The following is a 19,754-nucleotide window of genomic DNA, read 5'->3' as shown; positions in this document are numbered from 1 at the left end:
CCGGTCACCATGCACACTTTTTATGGTAAAACTTCTTTATTAAGAAATGGAATAGTTTGACATACAATATTCGGTAACTTGAAACATCAAATATTCATCGCTTCCACATCAAAATAGTAATACACATTTTCATTTCCTCCCCCCTTTTCCTTACCACTTCCACTTTGCACAGTTTTTATAAATTGTCTAACACTTATCTACTTTTATACAGCCAGGTCTTACCTACTTATGACAGTCTGGATGAGCCCTGTGTGAATACTATGAGTTCAATATTTGCTTTGTCTCTCCGTGTGGTCATCACTTTCTATATTATGGTAAGAAATTTCGTAAGTTTGTTGCTTCTTCCCTGCTCATGCCCAAGAATCATTATACACACCCTAGATGTGTGCAGGAGAATCTAGCCTGGTATGGCTACCATTCCTGTTATTTATGTATTTATTTCCAGCCCTGTTTATGTTGGAGAGCTTTAATAAGCAAAGAGAAAACAACATTAGAAGCTGTTGTTGGAGAATATGGGCAGAGAATATTATTCCTGCTACAACTGAGATTTAGAATAAATCATCTCTACAGAGTGTGAAGCTTTTATATTAGGAAAACACTTACTTGCAGCAAGTCCAGTTTGTACTGCTGATCCATCCCCTGATATATCATTGTTCCTGTTCATACCCCAGATCAGTCCAGACAAGTGGGTTTTGCATCCCTACCCAGCAGATGGAGGCAGGGAACTAAAAAGCTTAGGAGGCACTGCTACTTAACTGAGAGTGCCACCTGCAGTCCCCCAGTATTTCTCAGTCTCCAGCAGATGGTAGAGGTGCAAACCTGCAGTCTAGTAAAAGTTAAAATAATAAAAAATAGGAGATTAGAGAGAGAGAAGAAATTAGGAAAAGAAGACTACAGGAGACACTCCCTGAGGTGTTGGATTCCTTCGTGGGCTATTCCTCAGGTCAGGGGAGGGGGGAAATTTGCCAATTCCTGTTCAGCTTTAATCCGCAGCATCCAGGAGTAAGAAAGCCAGAGGTCCTGGTTCCCTCCTTCCCCTGAGGTCTTCTTTCCTGAACCTTCAGTAAGCAGCCAGCAGCAGGGAAGTAAATTATTCTTGTTTGTTTTGTCTGACTGTATTTAAAAAAAAAAAAAAGAGTAAAGAAGTGAGTTTGCACTGTAAGTCCTGCTGGCCTAGGGCGTTGCAGGCTGCTGCTCAGGGGATAGAAGAGTTGGTCAGCAGTGCTGCATGGTTTTTGGGCAAGTCACTGAGGTGACTCACGCTGTGGCTGTTGGAAGGTTGGACCAGCAGGCAAAGCAGACCAGGCTGTGTGTGCTCCCTAATGGTGCTGACTTCGGAGCGTGCCAAAACTACTTGGGCCTGTGGCACTGGACGCTTGTGGCTTAACTCGGCTGCGTTTTGTGCCGATCGTGCCATGGAAGGAGAGGGACCCTCCTTAGTTCTGGCAGCCGATAGGAGAGCTACCCAATTGCAGGATAGTATCAGGGAGACCTCCGGGGGAGATTTTGCTGCTGTAAAGGCATGGGAGGGCTGTACACGGCACGAAGCAGGCGTCATCTTGGGATGCTCGAGATTCCCCTCCCCCTTTGTCTCCAGCATTACAAACCAGGGTTGAGGATCAGGGGGAAGAAATCCTGGAGGCGCCAGATTGTGGGAGCAGAGATGGGGAGGAATTTTCCATGGATTTTGTTTTACTTCTGCACAAGGCCTATTTGGCCAGAAAAGATGCAGGATGTAAGCAGCCCCTGAATCAGAAATTGTAGCGGGACCCAAAGAGGCCTAGAGGATCTCTGGCCAGGGGTTTGGGGGCCTACTCCTCCGGCTGGCTCTTAGCCATCCTTATTGGGAATGTGGAATCTGTTAATTGCGATGGCTTGCAGGATGATCTAAGTGAGAATTTGCCAAATGCCGATCCTGCAGATGATCCAACTAATGATGGGTCAGGGAGGAACTGGGACAGAACTGGAGATTTTTCGGACCCTGAGGAGATACCAATTGTGGAGGAGGATGACCCGCGGGTCACCCGCCTTTCTGCAAGGAGGAGTTGAGACCTCTTATTCCCCATGTCTTGAGGAAACTGGGTATTAAGATGCTGCAGGAGGAATCTGATAATGGAGTGGATCCGGTGCTGGATGATCTCCGAGGTCCTCTGAAGGCTTTTCCACTCCCCAAGAAGGTTAAGAAACTAGTGAACTGGGAGTGGGATGCCCTGGAAGCAGGTCTGAAGGTGACCAGGGTAATGATGAAGTTATACCCTTTAACTGAAGATATTTTGCAGCTTTTGGTGCTGCCCAAGGTAATTGCTTCAGTGTCTGCGGTCACCAAGAAGACAACTATCCTGGTTGCAGGGTCTGCCGTGCTAAAGGACGATCAGGACCAGAAACTGGAAATCAGTTGAAGAGGATGTTTGAGGTTTCGGCCTTAAGCCTTCGAGTGGCAATCTGCGGTAGCCTGATGCAAAGGGCCTGTTTGCACTGGGTACAGAAAGCCCAGGAAAAGGCTGTGAGTTCCTCTGACGATTCTAAGCAGGTGGCCCAATTAGAAGCTGGAGTTGCATATGTTGCTGACACGTTATGATTTGATTTGGAATTCGGCCAGGAGCATGGTTTCAGTGGTGTCAGCACGTGGTTTGCTATGCTTACAGAATTGATCAGCGGATAAGTGGTCCAAATTTCAGCTCTGCAATCTCCCCTTTAAAGGAAAGCTGCTGTTTGGAGAGGACCTGGAACAGTTAATGAAGCAGTTGGGGGAGCTGAAGGGAAATGAGCTGCCAGAAGATAAGAGTTGCAGGAAGACCTTTCCTGCTCGCTCCCGTTTCCGGGATATGAGGCGTTTTTCATCCTGAGTTCTTCGTCAACATTGTAGAAGCAAGGATCTGGAAGGCAGCAGCCCTTTCAGGGTTCCTGAAGACCTTCCAAGGATGGTGCCAGTTAGGGTAACAGAAGTGGTAAGTCTTCACAATGAAGCCACATCGGTCCACCCTCTCGGGGTAGCGGTCAGGGGACGCCTGACAATTTTACGGGGCATGGACCAGGATCACCTCAGACCGGTGGGTTCTAGAGATAAGAGACGACTATGCTTTAGAATTTTCTTGCCTTGTCAGGGAAGCATTCATGGAGTCTCATTGCACATCCCGCAGCAAGCAAGAGGCGGTCCTGGATACGTTGCTCTGACTTCAGAGGTTAGGTGCAGTTGTTCCAGCAAAGGAGCAGGGACGAGGGAGGTACTCTATTTACTTTGTAGTTCCCAAGAAGGAAGGAACTTTTCGGCCCATTCTTGACCTGCAGAGAGTCAATGTGGCTCTGCATGTTCCACGCTTTTGTATGGAGACGTTGCGAACGGTGATGGGGCGGGTCCCCAGGGAGAATTTCTAGCCTTCTTGGATTTAACGGAGTCCTAGGTATACATCCCCATACGCGCAGAGCATCAGAAATTTCTTTGCTTCATGGTGCTGGGGCAGCATTTCCAGTTTTGTGCCCTGCCTTTTGGGTTAGCAACAGCTCTATGGACTTTCACACAGGTGATGGTAGTGGTGGCAGCTCCGCTGCGAAAGGAAGGGGTTCTGGTTCACCCTTGTCTGGACAATTGGCTTATCCGGGTGAAGTCAGAAATAGAATGTGGTCAGTCAGTTCAAAGGGTTCGGGAGATGTTATGATCCCTGGGCTGGATTGTGAACCTAGTAAAGAGTCATCTCGTTCCGAGCCAGTATTTGGGGGCGAGATTTGATACTCGACTGGGAAGGTATTTCTTACCTGAGAGAGGATTCTGAAGTTTACAGTCACAGGTGACTGACTGTTAAGCATGCCAGGGCCTGGAACTACCTGCAGGTTCTGGGTTCTATGGCATCTATGCTAGATTTAGTTCCATGGACCTTTGCTCACAAGTGTCTGCTTCAGAGGGCGCTTCATAGGGCACTTCTGTTCCATTGGGATCCATTGTTGGAGGAGTTTCATTGACCCTTACCGCTGCAGGGGGCCTCCAGATCCAGTCTCTCGTGGTGGCTGTAGCGACCCAATTTGGAGAAGAGGGTGGATCTGGAGGTCCCAGACTGGGTGGTGGTGACCACAGATGCTAGGCTTAGAGGCTGGGGGGGGGGGGGGGGGCGGTCTGTCAATGGCGGAAGGCCCAAGGGAGGTGGTTGCCAGTAGAGGCGACCTGGTCTATCAATCGTTTGGAAATTAGGGCAGTGTGCAAAGCATTGAGGGTGTTCCTTCCTCAGGTTCGGGGACGAATCATGAGTGTTCTCAGACAATGCAACAACAGTGGTTTATGTCAATCGTCAAGGTGGGACGAGGAGTGGCTCTGGAGGCCCAGGAAATCTTTGTCTGGGCAGAGCAGTACCTACAAGGGATTGCGGCATCTCATGTTGCAGGAGTGGACAATGTACAAGTGGATTATCTCAGCAGGCAGCAGTTGGACCCGGGGAAATAGGAGTTATCGATGGAGGCCTGGGCTATCATCCAGGTCAGGTGGGGCGATCCCCAGCTGGGTTTGATGGCATCACATAGCAATGCCATAAGAAAATAAGAAATTGCCACACTGGGTCATACCAAGGGTCCATCAAGCCCAGCATCCTGCATCTAACAGTGGCCAATCCAGGCTACAAGTACCTGGCAAGTATCCAAAAACTAAGTATATCCCACACTACTGATGCTAGTAATAGCAGGTAATGGACTTCTCTTCCAAGAACTTATCCAAACCTTTTTTTAAACCAAGCTACACTAACTGCACTAACCACATCCCCTGGCAACAAATTTCAGAGTTTAATTGTGCATTGAGTGAAAAAGAATTTTCTCCCATTAGTTTAAAGGTGCTGCATGCCAACTTCATGGAATGCCCCCTAGTCCTTCTATTATTGAAAGAGTAAATAACCAATTCACATTTACCCATTCTAGACCTCTCATGATTTTAAAGACCTCTATCAGTTCCCCCTCAGCTATCTCTTCTCCAAGCTGAACAGCCCTAACCTTTTTAGTCTTTCCTCATAGGGGAGCAGTTCCATCCCCTTTATCATTTTGGTCGCCCTTCTCTGTACCTACTCCATCGCAACTATATGTTTCTTGAGATGTGGCGACCAGAATTGTACACAGTATTCAAGGTGCGGTTTCATTATGGAGCGATACAGGGGCATTATGACATCCTCCGTTTTATTCACCATTCACTTCCTAATAATTCCTAACATTGTTTGCTTTTTTTGACTGCTGATTTCAAAGTATTATCCACTATGACGCCTAGATCATTCCTGGGCGGTAGCTCCTAATATGGAATCTAACTATTTATTTATTTATTTATTTCTTTTATATACCGACTTTCGATCGAGATATCACATCGGTTTCCAGATAACTCAAAGAATAGGGTAGTATCAGCCCTATTTTACATTATAACATTGTAATAAAAATAATAAATTGTAACATTGTAATAAATATAACAAATTATACAAATTATAACAGGAATAACAGGATTACGTTGAACATTTGATGTAGTATATAACATATGTACATAAATGACTTGTTGATGAGGATATATTAAGGTTAGGTTGGCAGGGAGGGTTGAAGGGGGGAATGGGGGGGATAGGAGGGGGGAAGGTGGTGCAAGGGAGGGAAGATGGTGATGCGAGATGCTTGTGTAGGGGGGCGTGGTGTGTTGCAGTTGAATTTGGGTAGGTTACGTGTCAGGTGGGAATGCTTTTAGGAACAGCCATGTTTTGAGGTGTTTTTTGAAGACTTGCAATGAAGGTTCATTTCTGAGACAGGTGGGGAGGGAGTTCCATAAGGAGGGGCCCGCAATTGTTATGGCTCGTTTGCGGGTGACGTTGAGGTGTGCAGATTTGAGATTGGGTACGGCTAGGAGGCCAGTGTTGGTGGATCTGAGAGTTCTTTGAGTAGGGTAAGGTTGTATTCCGTTGTTTAGCCAGTTCATGTTGTTGTTGTTTATTTTTTTGTGCATGAGGGTGAGGGTTTTATACTGGATTCTTTGGGTAATGGGTAGCCAGTGGAGTTCTTTGAGAGTGGGTGTGATGTGTGAGGATTTTTTGTTGTTAGTGATGATTCTGGCGGCAGCGTTCTGTAGCACTTGGAGGGGTTTGATGTGAATTTCTGGTAGGCCAAGGAGGAGGGAGTTGCAGTAATCAAGTTTTGCGAAGATAATTGATTGAAGGACTGTTCGGAAATCGTGCTCTTGGAGAAGGGGTTTGAGTTTTTTTAGTGTCTGGAGTTTGAAGAATCCATCCTTGATTGTATTGGAGATGTGTCGTTTAAAGTTGAGATGGCTGTCGATTGTTACGCCTAGGTTTCTTGTGGACGGCGTGGGTGAGATTTGGGGCACTCCCGGGTTGGTTGAGCTTCCTGGGTGGTCGGAGGGGGTGCACTTGAGTGGAAGAGAGGGTCGGTCATCGTGGATGTGAATGATTTCTGTTTTGGCTTGGTTGAGGCATAGAGATAATTGAGATAGCAAGTGGGATAGATTTGAGCTGAGTTTGTTCCATTTTTCCATGGTTAGTTGGATGGACTTGTTTATGGGGAGTAATATTTGTATGTCGTCTGCATAGATGAAGTAGGTGAGGTTTGCCTCTGAAAGGTATTTGCATAGTGGGATGAGGTAAATGTTAAATAGGGTTGAGGATAGGGAAGAACCTTGAGGGACTCCATGAGTGAGGGGCACTTGAGAGGATTCAGATGAGTTTGTCTTGACGATGTAGGATCTGTTTGAGAGGTAGGAGTTGAACCATTTGATTGTGGTGTCTTGGAGACCAATTTCTTTAAGTCTAGTGAGGAGAGTTCTGTGATTGATGGTGTCAAAGGCGGCAGATATATCAAAAAGTATCAGGAGGAAAGATTTGCCTTTGTCGCATCCTCTAAGGATGGTATCAGTGAGAGAGAGGAGGAGGGTTTCAGTGCTGAAGAATTTTCTGAAACCATGTTGTGCGGGCTGTAGAACATTATAGGTTTCAAGGTGTTCTGTGAGTTGATTGTTGACTGTTTTTTCGATGATTTTTGCTAGGAATGGGAGGTTGGAGACTGGTCTGTAATTTGCTGGGTCGGATTTGTCGAGTTGAGGTTTTTTGATGATTGGTTTGATGATGGCGTTTTTGAGTTTTTCTGGGAAGATTCCTTGTTCTAGGGATAAGTTGATGATGTAGGTTATTGGTTTGACAATAATCTCTCTGATGAGTTTTAGGGTTTTGATGGGGATGGGGTCTAGAGGGTGTGATGCAGGGTTGGTTTTTCTGATGATAGGTTCGATTTCTGTGGAAGCAACGGGTGTGAATTGTGACCATGTGTGGATGGGAGGGGGGATGTCAACTGGGTCGTTGTAGTTTTGGGGAATTTTGGCGATGATGTTGTTAACTTTGTCCTTGAAGAATTGTGCTAGTTTTTCACTTGAGATGTTGCTGGAGTTTGGCTTATTGTCATTTTGGATGGGGTTGGTTAGGTCTTTGACATAGGCGAAGAGGGTCCTCGGGTTATATTGGTAATCATGAATTCTTGATGTGTAGAAATTGCGCTTTGCTGTGTTGAGGTCTGTTGTATAGTTATGTAGTAGTGTTCTGAATTTGTCTTTCAGGTTTGTAACTATAGCATGGGTTATTTTTCCCTATATGCATCACCTTGCACTGATTCACATTAAATTTCATCTGCCATTTGGATGCCCAATTTTCCAGTCTCACAAGGTCCTCCTGCAATTTATCACAAATCAAGGAGATTTTTCAGTCGCAGAAGAGAGTCGGGAGCAGAAGGCATCGATGCTCTGGCTCTTCTGTGGCCAATAGGGATCCTGCTGTACATGTTTTCTCCATGGCCTCTTGAAAGGGCAAGTCTTACGCTGCATAGAACGACATCCAGGCAAGGGTAGTGATGGTAGCGTCGGAGTGGCCGTGGCTTGTGGATCTGATTCATCTCGCCATGGATGGGCCCATCAGGTTGGCTCATCTTCAAGGCCTGCTCAGGCAAGGACTTGTATACTCAGACTGGGTGAATCGCTTTTGTCTCGTGACTTGGCTTTTGAGAGGAGATGTTTAAGATCAAAACGGAGTCTTGTTATCACTGTTGCTTCAGGCTTGGAGACCTGCCACATCATTAGCCTATGTCAGGGTGTGGAGAGAATTTAAGTCCTGGTGTGTAGACGAAGGCCTAGATTCATTATGGGTGGATGTTCTGCACATCCTAGCTTTTTTACCGCAGGGCTTGACTAAGGGTCTCACCTATAATTCACTTCGAGTACAGGTGGCAGCCTTGGGATGCTTTTGGGGAAAGTTGCAAGGAAGGCCATTGTCATCTCATCCAGATAATCATAGGATTTCTCAAGGGAGCTAAGCATGTGCGACCTCCAGTGTGGAGAACATGTCCTCCTTAGAACTTAAACTTGGTGTTGTGAGATTTGTGTGGTCCTCTCTTCGAGCCACTGTGGAAGGTGTATTTGAAGGACCTTACTTTAAAAGCGGTGTTTCTGGTATTGATTTATTCTGCCAGAAGGATTTCTGAACTTCAGGCTTTGTCCTGTAGAGAACTGTTTCTGCGCATTTCAGACTATGGTGTATCTTTGTGGATGGTACCCTCGTTTTTGCCGAAGATTGTTTCGTCTTTCCACCTCAGCCAGACTGAAGAGCTTCTGGCTTTCTCGAGTTTAGCTGGGGAGGGACAGCAGGCGAGAAATCTACACTCCCTGGATGTTCGTCTGACTCTGTTGCGATATCTTAAGGTCAGTAATGGCTTCCAATGGTCAGAACATCTGTCTTGTTTGAAGGTGTGAAGAAAGGAGCTAAGGCTTCTAAAGCCACTATTGCTTGTTGGTTTAAGGAAACTACTTATATGACCTATCTCTGTAAGGTACCAATCCACGAGAGAATGTATTAGATCCCCCAATTATACTAACAGTACTACATCACAATGGGAATCATGAAAAACCAAAACCTAGTAAATCTACCCCACTGATTTCACCCCACAATACACTCTTTTTTTTTTTAATTTTTTACATACACATTATATGTTTTATAAAATGTTATTTATTTATTACATTTCATCCCTTTGTAAACACATGTATTTATTACAAAAATATTATCATTAATTTATTACAATTCATACCTTCAAACCTAACACACAGTTTATTACAAACACGTTATCTTCATAGTACATACCAATCTCAACTAGAGTGGATATGTCAGTATAATCAAGTCATTACAATTTAACACACATATATAACAACTGGACATGTAATAACCCATCACCCCTATACATACTACTCACACTTCATTCATTCATAATAAAAACTATATCCCATAAAATCTGAAGATGCTCGCATATCTTCTTCAGGTGCCAAAGATGTTCTACCCCTTTCTTCAATGATATTCACCCCTTCTTTAGTGAGGTTCACCCCAACAAGGTTTTTCATGATTCCCATTGTGATGTAGTACTATCTCTGTAAGGGTCAGACTTCCCCAGAGGGTTTGCGGGCACATTAGAGCACAGGCAACCTCCTGGACGAAGTGCCACTTGGTGTCACCACAGGAGATTTGTAGAGTGGCCACTTGGTCGTCCCTTCATACTTTCACTAAGCATTATCGCTTAGATGTGCGGGCACCGGAGGAGGCGAGTTTTGGTGAGTGTGTTCTGTGAGAGGGTCTTTCGGGTCCCCTCCCCATGTAGGGGAGCTTGGGTACATCCCACTTGTCTGGACTGATCTGTGGTGTGAACAGGAAAGGAAAATTGGTTCTTAACTGCCAATTTTTGTTCCTGAAATACCACAGATCAGTTCAGAGACCCATCCCTGATTTCCAAAAGACTTGGAGTTGGTTCCTTAGTGCAGAGATTAGCTTGTATATAGTTGGAAGCTTTAGACCAAAAGGAGGTTTTTTGTGTCCTTGGATGTGAGGGCTATAGTTCAGGGGGCTCCAACCTGGACTTTTTGTGTTCACCCTAGGAGGGAAAGTTGTTACTTTAGTTCATTGATGCTCTACATTGGTTTGGGTACAGGTCAATACGGAGGGTCTGCAGGTGACACTCTGTTAAGTAGCAGTACCTGAAAAGCTTTTTAGTTCTCTGCTGATTGGAATGCAAAACCCACTTTTGGACTGATCTGTGGTATTTCAGGAGCAAAATTTAGCATGTAAGAACCAATTTTCCTTTATCTTCAGTACCAAATATGCTGTTTAATAAAATTATACTTTTTTTTTTTTTTTTTTTAACAGGGCCAGTTATACTGTGTGTATTACCTCCAGTAGGCAGTAAATGATATTATCTGTTTAGCTTTGAAAGCAAATTAGTAAAATGATCTTCCTTAAAAACAAATTAGTTTCTCTTTTTGGAGCTTCAAAGTAGCACCTTTTGCTACACGTGAGCACTTTAAGCGATCCAAATACTGATGACCTAGGTATTATAGACTTTTGTTTTTCTGTCAATAAGCAGGCTGAATTAGCCCTTCTATTTGGGTGATGTCACTGATGGCGCACTCTAGCAGATATCTTCTCCAAGATTGAAAAGTTTTGTTGTGCTGCGCCTGTGTGGCACTTCCCGTGCACAGTGTGTCATCATTCTCTTCAGTTTGTTTTTTTCCACTCTCAGGCACAGATGTTTTTTTTCTCCATCTCCAGGAATTTTTGTTCGAGCTACTGATCCCCCAAGCAGTACTTTTCAGTGCTAACATGTCTTCAAAGAAACCGGGCTTTTAGTATTGTCAGTGCAGACATATCATGTCCGTCACTGACAATCATAATTATAGCTATATTTGCCTCGGCCTGGACCATAACCAAGCATCATGCAGGTATTGCAGACATATGTCCACCCGGGAGCGGGAGGAAACTTCACCAGCATCAGGAAGCTATGCGCCTACTTCGGGATGGTTCAGTTCAGTCGTCCCTGGGTATAAAGGCTAAATCTCATAGTGTGCCCAAATGTTCCTCATCTGTAGAGTCAAAACCGAAGAAGCATCTGACCGACCCGGAACACAAGAAGGCAAAATCTGTACCTCCGACTCAAGCCCCATGAGGGCCCCGACACAGTTGTGTTTGCACTGCCAGACGAGAGACACAAGGCGCAGGGTTCAAAAGGGGTGTTTTGTTTTTTTTTAATTCTTTATTTATCAGTTTTAAACATAATTATAGACAGTAAACATACTTGTCAATGATATGGCAATATAACAAATAAACCATCTTTATATAAGACAGTCCAATAAAGAAAAAGAACAACAAATCAGACATTTATATGTCAATTTATAAAGAATCTGAGGATCCTAGATATTTCTAACTGGAGCAATATAAAGAACATTTTCATACTAAATAGATGTTATTTAAATGCTACATTCTTGTAGCCCAAGACTAATCTGGGTTGATTTATCTCGCCAATTTTGAGTCCAGAAATTTTCTAAGTTCTGTAGGTTCTAGAAACACATACCTAACATTTAAATGTTTAACAACACATTTACAAGGAAAGTAAACCATCATGTGGGCCCCTAGTTGTTTTACATCTGGGCCCATCTGCAAAAAACCTTTCCTTCTTAACTGGGTATTCCTAGTGATATCAGGATACATCCACATTTTCTCAGTAAGGTAAAGCTTTTCTCAAGAAGAGCTTTAAGATATAATCCCTATCCTCAGATTTCTGGAATCTCACACATAAGGTTCCTCTCGACTCTACTTGCTCTTCCATCGACTCTTCTAGGAAATTAGTAAGATTTCCTAATTGTAGAGATTGATTAAGATCATTAGCATTCCCCCTATTTTTTGTTACAATATAGATTTTTTCTATTAAAGGTATTTTTTGAGATGGAATTAAAAAATTTTCTCCTAAGAATCTTCTAAATTGTTCCAAATGAGATATAAGTTTAACAGAGGGAAAATTCAAAATTCTAATATTATATCTCATATTGTTCTCAATTATTTCAATTCTTCTCATATTTGTAGTTTCTCCTTTTATTAAACCTATTTGAACCTCTTGCATTTGATTCATCTGCTTCTCTAAATTCTCAAATTTCTCTGAATGTTGTTTAACCTTACTGTCCATTGTACTACCTTGGACTTGCATTTCAGACATTTTTGTCTCTAAATTTTTCATAGAAACTTTCAGGTCCATTAATAAACCCCATATATTTTCTAAGGTAATCTTGTGTGTCTCTTTCACTTCAGAGCTCTCATTCTTAGCAGTTTTCCTCCCAGATTTCAGGTAATCTTCACTCCTCAATACAGAGGATACTACCCCCCCTTTAGCGCCTTTTGGTGTTGATGTTGGGGGATCCAAGGGCTGGTGATTCTCTCCGTTGTTTTCCTTCTCCATTTCCAATGGGAGGGCCCCCATACTTCCTCTTTCTATCTCCACATCCTTCCCGTTTCCTCCCCTGATGTTAGGCATTAAATCCACACTTTCAGTAGAGGTTTGCACCTCTGAAAACGAGTCAAATGTAGGATTAGGCGCTTCTGGAGTCAAGGGCGCACCGGGGCTCAATGAGATCTGATGCTGTTCCTGGGATAGCAAAACCTGCTCCTGGTTTGCATCCAATTCGGAACCAGCTCCCGGTGTATTGGCATTTAAAGTCCTGAGAAAGTTATCAATTAATAATTGAGAAGGGGCAGGACTAAGAACAGTCGGGGTTTCCGGGCATAGTCTGCCCTTTCTCTTAGTATGTGGCACTATTTAAGACAAAGTTTGGTTTTTTTTGTTTGTTTTTTTTTAAATTCTCTCAGCACACCTAGTGTTGAATTCTAGGATCCTCAATGAAGAGAAAGAGAGCAAACAAATTAAACTCTTGATTAAACTTACTATTTCTGCAGGTAAAATATCGTCCCCAGTTAACTTCACGGAGGAATTCAAACAAAGCCGCGTGCCCCTTTGGCAGCGCGCCGGTGATGACTGTGCGCCGCAGAGAGGGTTGGTTTTAACCCTACCAACCCCTCCCCTTGGTGATGTCACTGGCGCGCCTCAGCTGTAACTTGGACGAGCAGTCCTCCTTCAGCGATATCAACGGGGAAAACAATTGAAGAAATCCGGCAAAAGCGGGGCCAGGAAACCACCTCACCCTCAAACAGAGGTAATTATCCTCTCCTTCTCGCCTCAAAAGGAGTGTTTAATACAAGACATGCCGCAGCGATGTCGACGCAGGACAATGTAGATATCTAGTCAGAAGCCGAAGCATTGTATTTCTGTGCAGACTGCATTGTGCTCTGCCAAGCATGATGCATTGGCGCAGACCCACCACTCAACTCACGGCGTATCGACGCATTCACACCATCCACACGGCTCCTCTTCTATGCATGAAAGGTGTTCGCATGTGTCGTCCAAAGAAAGGAATTCTCAAAATAGTGATAATGAAAAGGTCCAACTCTATCCGAAGAATAGAAGATCACCATCTCAATCTCACCATGCTAAGGATACCATACTAGATATTCTATCTCCTTCACAGACACGCCAAGGGACAGGACATTTAAATCGCGCCAGTGAGCCGACTCCATCCTTTTCGTCCGCTCCCTGCACGCTGGAGATCTGCCTGGAGCTCTTCAGAGGCCACAGATCGGCCCCTGCTCCCCCTCCTGGCTACGTGAAATCGACCAACGAGCCGCCCAGGCCCGCCATCGGGCCTGGCCTTGCCTGCCTTCTCCAGCAGATGACTCCTCCCACCTGCTCCGTCACAGATGCGCCGAGGGACAGGACATTTAAATCATGCCGGTGAGCCGTAGGAGCCACGCGACGAAGGAGAGTGCCCTTAGTGTGCCCCTTTGTGCTGCTCCCTTTCAGGCCGATTCAGTAAAGTCCACGGGAGAGCGGGTGAATGCCCACATGCCACTCGCCTGTGCGCGCGATACAGTATTTAAATGAGGCCCAGCGGTAGAAACGGGCAAAAGGAGGCGCTAGGGACACTAGTGCGTCCCTAGCGCATCCTTTTTGACAGGAGCGGCGGCTGTCAGCGGGTTTGACAGCCGACGCTCAATTTTGCCGGCATCGGTTCTCAAGCCCGCTGACAGCGATGAGCTCGGAAACCGGACGCCAGCAAAATTGAGCGTCCGGTTTTCGACCCGACAGCCGCCGGCCAACTTCCAAATTTTTTAAAAACTTTTTTTACTCTTCGGGACCTCCGACTTAATATCGCCATGATATTAAGTCGGAGGGTGCACAGAAAAGCAGTTTTTACTGCTTTTCTGTGCACTTTCCCGGTGCCGGAAGAAATTAGCGCCTACCTTTGGGTAGGCACTAATTTCTGAAAGTAAAATGTGCAGCTTGGCTGCACATTTTACTTTCTGAATCGCACGCGAATACCTAATAGGGCCATCAACATGCATTTGCATGTTGAGGGTGCTATTAGGTTCGGCGGGTTGGACGCACGTTTTCCGCCCCTTACTGAATAAGGGGTAAGGGAAAACGTGCGTCCAATGGCAGGTTAACAGTGTGCTCAGTCGGAGCGCACTGTACTGTATCGGCCTGTTTGTTCTCTTTTGGTCTGCCCACATTAGTTTTGTGTCTCAACCCCTTTTCTCAATTCCACCCATCCTCACAACTCACCACCCCACATCCTTCAGCATCCCCCCCAGGTCTCATCACCTCGCATCACATCCACTGTTCCCCTCTCCCCAAAACCCCTAACAGCCTCCTGGAACTTCTCCCAACTGCCTGCTACTTTGAACAATGCCTAACAGACCCTCTGCAGCAAAACTGCCATCGCCTGTCCCTCATCGACCAACCCCTCCCCCACCCTCTCTCTGACGCTCCAACTAAGCACTACAACCCACGAGTAACCACATCCCTCCTCTCATCTAGCCTCCTTTATACCATACCACCTCATCTCACTCGAGCACAGACACCAAGATCACCACCTACAACCACCGTAATCCAACATCCCCGGAGCACAAGCTATCATGGAAGCAAAGCAAATTCCCAAGACAAAACTCAATCCCATGGCTACAAGAATCCTTCAAAAAGACTAGCCATTCACCCAAGGTCATTAATCAATTCTGATATCCCTTATGACCCAGCTACTTGGTCTCACTGTTTTCTCACTAATACTATTTAATGCCCAATCGCTTGTAAAAAAAACAAAACAAAAACCCCCCAAAAAAACCAAAACCAAAAAACTCCAATACTAAACGACACCTTAACAGACCACAAGCCCGACATATGCACCATCACTGAAACATGGCTCAAACAAACACTTAGTCTTAACCATCCAGCTTCCGACTCACCTCTACGACATCATCTCAATTCCGAGGATCAACAGAAGAGGAGGTGGTCTTCTCTTAGCCTCAAAGAAAGAACACTGAATTAGACTTCAGACCATACACTCAGAACCCCACTTTGAAATAGCCTACTTTAAATCCAATTAACTACAAATTTGTTTGGTATATATACCCCTCCAGGACTGCTGGAATGCAATGCCTCCCCTCTAACTGAATTCATCATGGAAAATATTGACATGGAGACCCCTGCGATCATCCTTGGCGACTTCAACTTGCACGTAGATACCTTTCCCCTATCTCCCAACTGCGAAGCCCTCCTAACCACCCTAACAGCGATGGGCTTCAAACAAATCATAGACTCCCCTACTCACAAAGCAGGACACTCCTTGGACCTAATTTTCATAAGCTCACACATTCAAATCTCGAATCCTCCCTCATGTACACCCATCCCCTGGTCTTATCACACACTCATTCACAAACATTTCTTCATTAACAAATCAGACATCCCTACACCCCAATCACACACATACAATCCAATTCAGAAAAGCATGTAAGACCGATGACTTGATCGAAGCGTTTCCAGCCGCGTTAAACAACCTAGACTTAACCAACACTGAGTCTGCTCTTTCAACTTGGAACACCATTACAAACAATATTGCCGACAAATACTGCCCTCTAACGACCAAGGAAATAAACCCCTCCCATCGTAACAAAAACACATGCTACACATCAGAACTAAAAAATATGAAACACACCCTCAGAAAAATAGAAAAAAAATGGCGAAGTAATCGCACCATCAGCCTTATAACCTCCTATAGAAACACACTACACTATTACAGAACAACAATCCTTAAAACTAAATGTGATTTTTACGCAAAGAAAATACACGATTTCCAGTTCAACCCAAAAGCCCTCTTCTCCTATGTAGCTGACTTAACTAAGACAGCCTCCCTGGCAATATCCGAAAATGATTCCAAAGCCAAATGCAATGAGCTTGCCCTCTTTTTCAAAGAAAAAATCTCAAACCTAATGTCAAAGTTCCCCCCAACTATTTCAAACAAAACTACCATCTCCAAAAACACAGGCCACCACCCTAAACGCATTCGAGAGCATTTCCTCCTCAGAAATAGAAACTCTCATTAGAAAAATAAACTCCGCATCCCACCCAGCAGACGCAATCCTGATAAAATCACTAAAAGCTATTCCAAACATAATAGCCAAACCCACAGCTGAAATCATACACATCCCTAACCTAGGGTAATGTTCCAGACACTATAAAAGGCACCTTAGTTAAACCCTTATTTAAAAAAAAACAAACCTCATCTAAACCCCTCAGAACCAGTTAATTTCCGACCCATATCCATTCTCTCGTTCCTTGCCAAACTTCTTGAAAAAGTAGTAAATCAACAATTGACCGAACACCTTGAAAAACACAAAATTCTATACCCATCCCAATTCGGATTTTGCAGGTTCTTCAGCATGGAAACCCTACTAATCTCACACTCTGACCCAGTTCTCTTAGGCTTAGATAAAGGTCAATCCTACATCCTAGCAATGCTAGATATCTCCTCAGCCTTTGACATCATCAGCCACAGGATTCTAATTGACAGACTAATAGAAATTGGTTTAAATGGTAACGCTCTATGATGGTTTGAATCATATCTAGAAAACAGATACTACAAAGTCAAAATTGGCAACAGTGAATCTGATCCCATCAAACTTACTCAAGGCGTACCACAAGGTTCCTCCCTATCTTCCATACTCTTCAACATATATATGCTCCCCTTATGCAAACTACTAGCCGACTTAGGACTCACACACTTCATTTACACCAATGACATCCAAATCCTAATCCCCATCACTGAATCCATATCCAAATCACTCCAACTATGGGAAACATACCTAACAGCCATTAACCAACTATTCACACAAATGAATTTAGCACTAAATACTACCAAAACCGAGCTCCTAATATGTCACAAACTAAACGAAATAATCCTAGCAGACATAACCTCCAATCAAGCAAAACACCCAATTACTCAAGATGTAAGAATCCTGGGTGCCATCCTAGACAGTGAATTAAGCCTTAAAAAATTCATAAACACAGCAATGAAAGACTATTACAAATTACACATTCTTAAAAGATTAAGACCCCCTCCTGCACCAAAGTGATTTCAGAACAGTTCTTCAAGCATTAATCTTCTCCAAAATAGACTACTGCAATTCCATACTCCTAGGACTCCCTGCAGCAACTCTCAAACCCCTTCAAATGCTACAAAACGCCACAGCCAGAATCCTTACAAATACCCGTAAAAATGAACACATTACCCCTATTCTAAAAGACCTCCACTGGCTACCGATCCAATTCAGAATACACTATAAGAGTCTAATACCTAATACACAAGACTCTGCAAAACAAAGACTTGCACTGGCTTAACACCGCCTTCCACTTCCAAAGCCCACGAAGAAACACCAGATCCGCCAAAAACGGAACCCTACCAATATCTACACCCAAACTCACACACCTCACCTCGACTCAGGAACGAGCATTATCACTTGCCGGCCCCTCTTTATGGAACACCATGCCACAAGAACTAAGGCTAGAACCTAACACTCAAAACTTAAAAAAAACAAACTGAAAACCTGGCTCTTCAAACAAGCCTTCACATGACCCCCGCACACCCCAACAGCCTCGCCCACAAGCCCCCCCACATACACAAAAGCCCTTGCATAAAGTACGTGCTCTCTTCCCTCACCATTATCATTAATATACAACTATCAGAATTACTTTTACTTGTTCCTATTATGTTAGACTATACCTGTTAGAATTACTGTTACTGTTGTTCCTGTTCACTGCCTACCCTTAATCTCCTCCATTCCTCTATGACCTTACTGTAACTCATCTGCCCTGTAATATGGGTAATATTTTTTTTCAGATGTAATTTCCTTTCAGTTTCCACCTGTTACACTGTAAAACCGATGTGATGTGAAAACGAATATTGGTATATAAAAGCGATAAATTAAATAAAGCTCATCCTCCTTGGGTGTCCCCTCCAAAGCCTTTTTCTATTAGCTCAGTTTCTTCACAAGGTAGCCTTGAACACTCTGAGCAGTTATCTTCTTGCTCTCACCCAGACAAAATTATTCTCCAATAAGAACTTTCTCCGAGGCAAGTTCCTCCTCTAAAGGAACAGGGTTCTTGGGCACCATCAACCTTCTTCAGAAATACTAACCACGGGAATACACCACTGAATGTCAACCTCCCATTCTCTACCAATGAGACTGCATCAGCTGAAACATCATGAAGATGTGAACATGTCTCGTTCACAGGAGTCCATTAATCAGATTACTTCAATTATAACAAACCTGTTCTCCTCCTTGCATCCACAGGTATCACCTCCTCATATTCCAGGTCTAGTGGGGGATGCATGACCACGCAACTCCCCCACAGTCTTTTTCATCTCCTATTCCGGATGAAACCTAAGACACGGAACATCATTTCCCTCAGTCAATGCCTCCAGGTTTCCCGGGTGACAGTTTCCCTGAAAGCTCAACTGGTATACCGTTTTATCCACTGGAGAAACTTCCTGACCCACTCCTCTTTGCCGGAAGATCTCACTTATTCTCAATTTGTCAAGAAACTAGGCAACTTCCTGGGAGTAGAGATCTGAAAACTACCTGACCCTAGGGAAGAGGTATTCGGAATTCTGAAAATGCTGGATGTTCCTTCTGAACCATCAGCTCGTCCGTCACTCAAACTATTGGACTCCGTTCTCTCAAAAACGTAAGAATCACCTCACTCAATTCCTCCTGTTTCTAGGAAGCTTGATTTGAAATTCAGGTTACAAAAATCTATGGCCTATGGAGTAGTTCAACTTCCCCATGCATCGGTAGTGGTAGAATCAGCAATGAATCGAGCAAAGAAAACTAAGCTGCATTCATCTACTCCCCCCAATAAAAGACCACAGGATTCTTGATGTGTATGCCAAAAAGTCTTTTCAAAGCACGATGTTAACTTCTCGTATACAGCATCATCAATTTTATATAGTTCTGTACTTTTATGAGTCCCTATAATTGTTAAAATCCTTTCTTCATTCAGAGACAGGACAACCGATTACACCTCAACCATTCTATGACATGGAGGAAGGTCTGCGTCATTTGCTTAGAACTGTATATGAATCTTTTGAGACATCTTCAAGGAAGTCAGCCACTGTCATTGAGACTCGGCACATAGCAAGGCTTCGTTCTAGCTCTATCAGAGAAGAAGATGTCCATGAAAAACTGGCTAATCTTCCTTGCAAAGGAGAATTTATTTGGAGAAAAATTCAAGGATATGGTGGCTCAATTAAAAGAGTAAAATGACAAAAATCCTTAGATCCTCAAATGTCAGCAAGACATAATTACCAATGGAAACCATTTTACTACCAATGAAAACCATATAAGAGTTTCCTACAATACAGAGCATAGCAATTTCAATCATGTCAATTACCACACTCACAACCCCAATCGTCTCAAACTAAACCTCGCCAAAGAGACAGAAAACAGCAAAATCCATTCCAGACCACTCTTCAAAAGCCTCCACCATCTTTTTGAAGACATCTC

At 44.0% G+C, this 19,754-nt stretch overlaps 1 protein-coding gene across 1 annotated transcript in view; it reads left to right on the top strand.

The window, feature by feature from the left end:
* Window positions 1-19,754, top strand: part of SLC38A10 (solute carrier family 38 member 10) — a 219,202-nt gene that overhangs the window by 58,495 nt on the left and 140,953 nt on the right. Inside the window, 1 exon segment of the mRNA XM_029599221.1 lies at window positions 212-314. Coding sequence (XP_029455081.1) covers window positions 212-314 — 103 coding nt within the window.

The sequence above is a fragment of the Rhinatrema bivittatum genome, chromosome 4 (genome assembly GCF_901001135.1).
Source record: "Rhinatrema bivittatum chromosome 4, aRhiBiv1.1, whole genome shotgun sequence".
Taxonomy (NCBI): Eukaryota; Metazoa; Chordata; class Amphibia; order Gymnophiona; family Rhinatrematidae; genus Rhinatrema; species Rhinatrema bivittatum.
The sequence above is the reverse complement of the archived record's forward strand: the minus strand, read 5'-3'. Positions and strand labels throughout refer to the sequence as shown.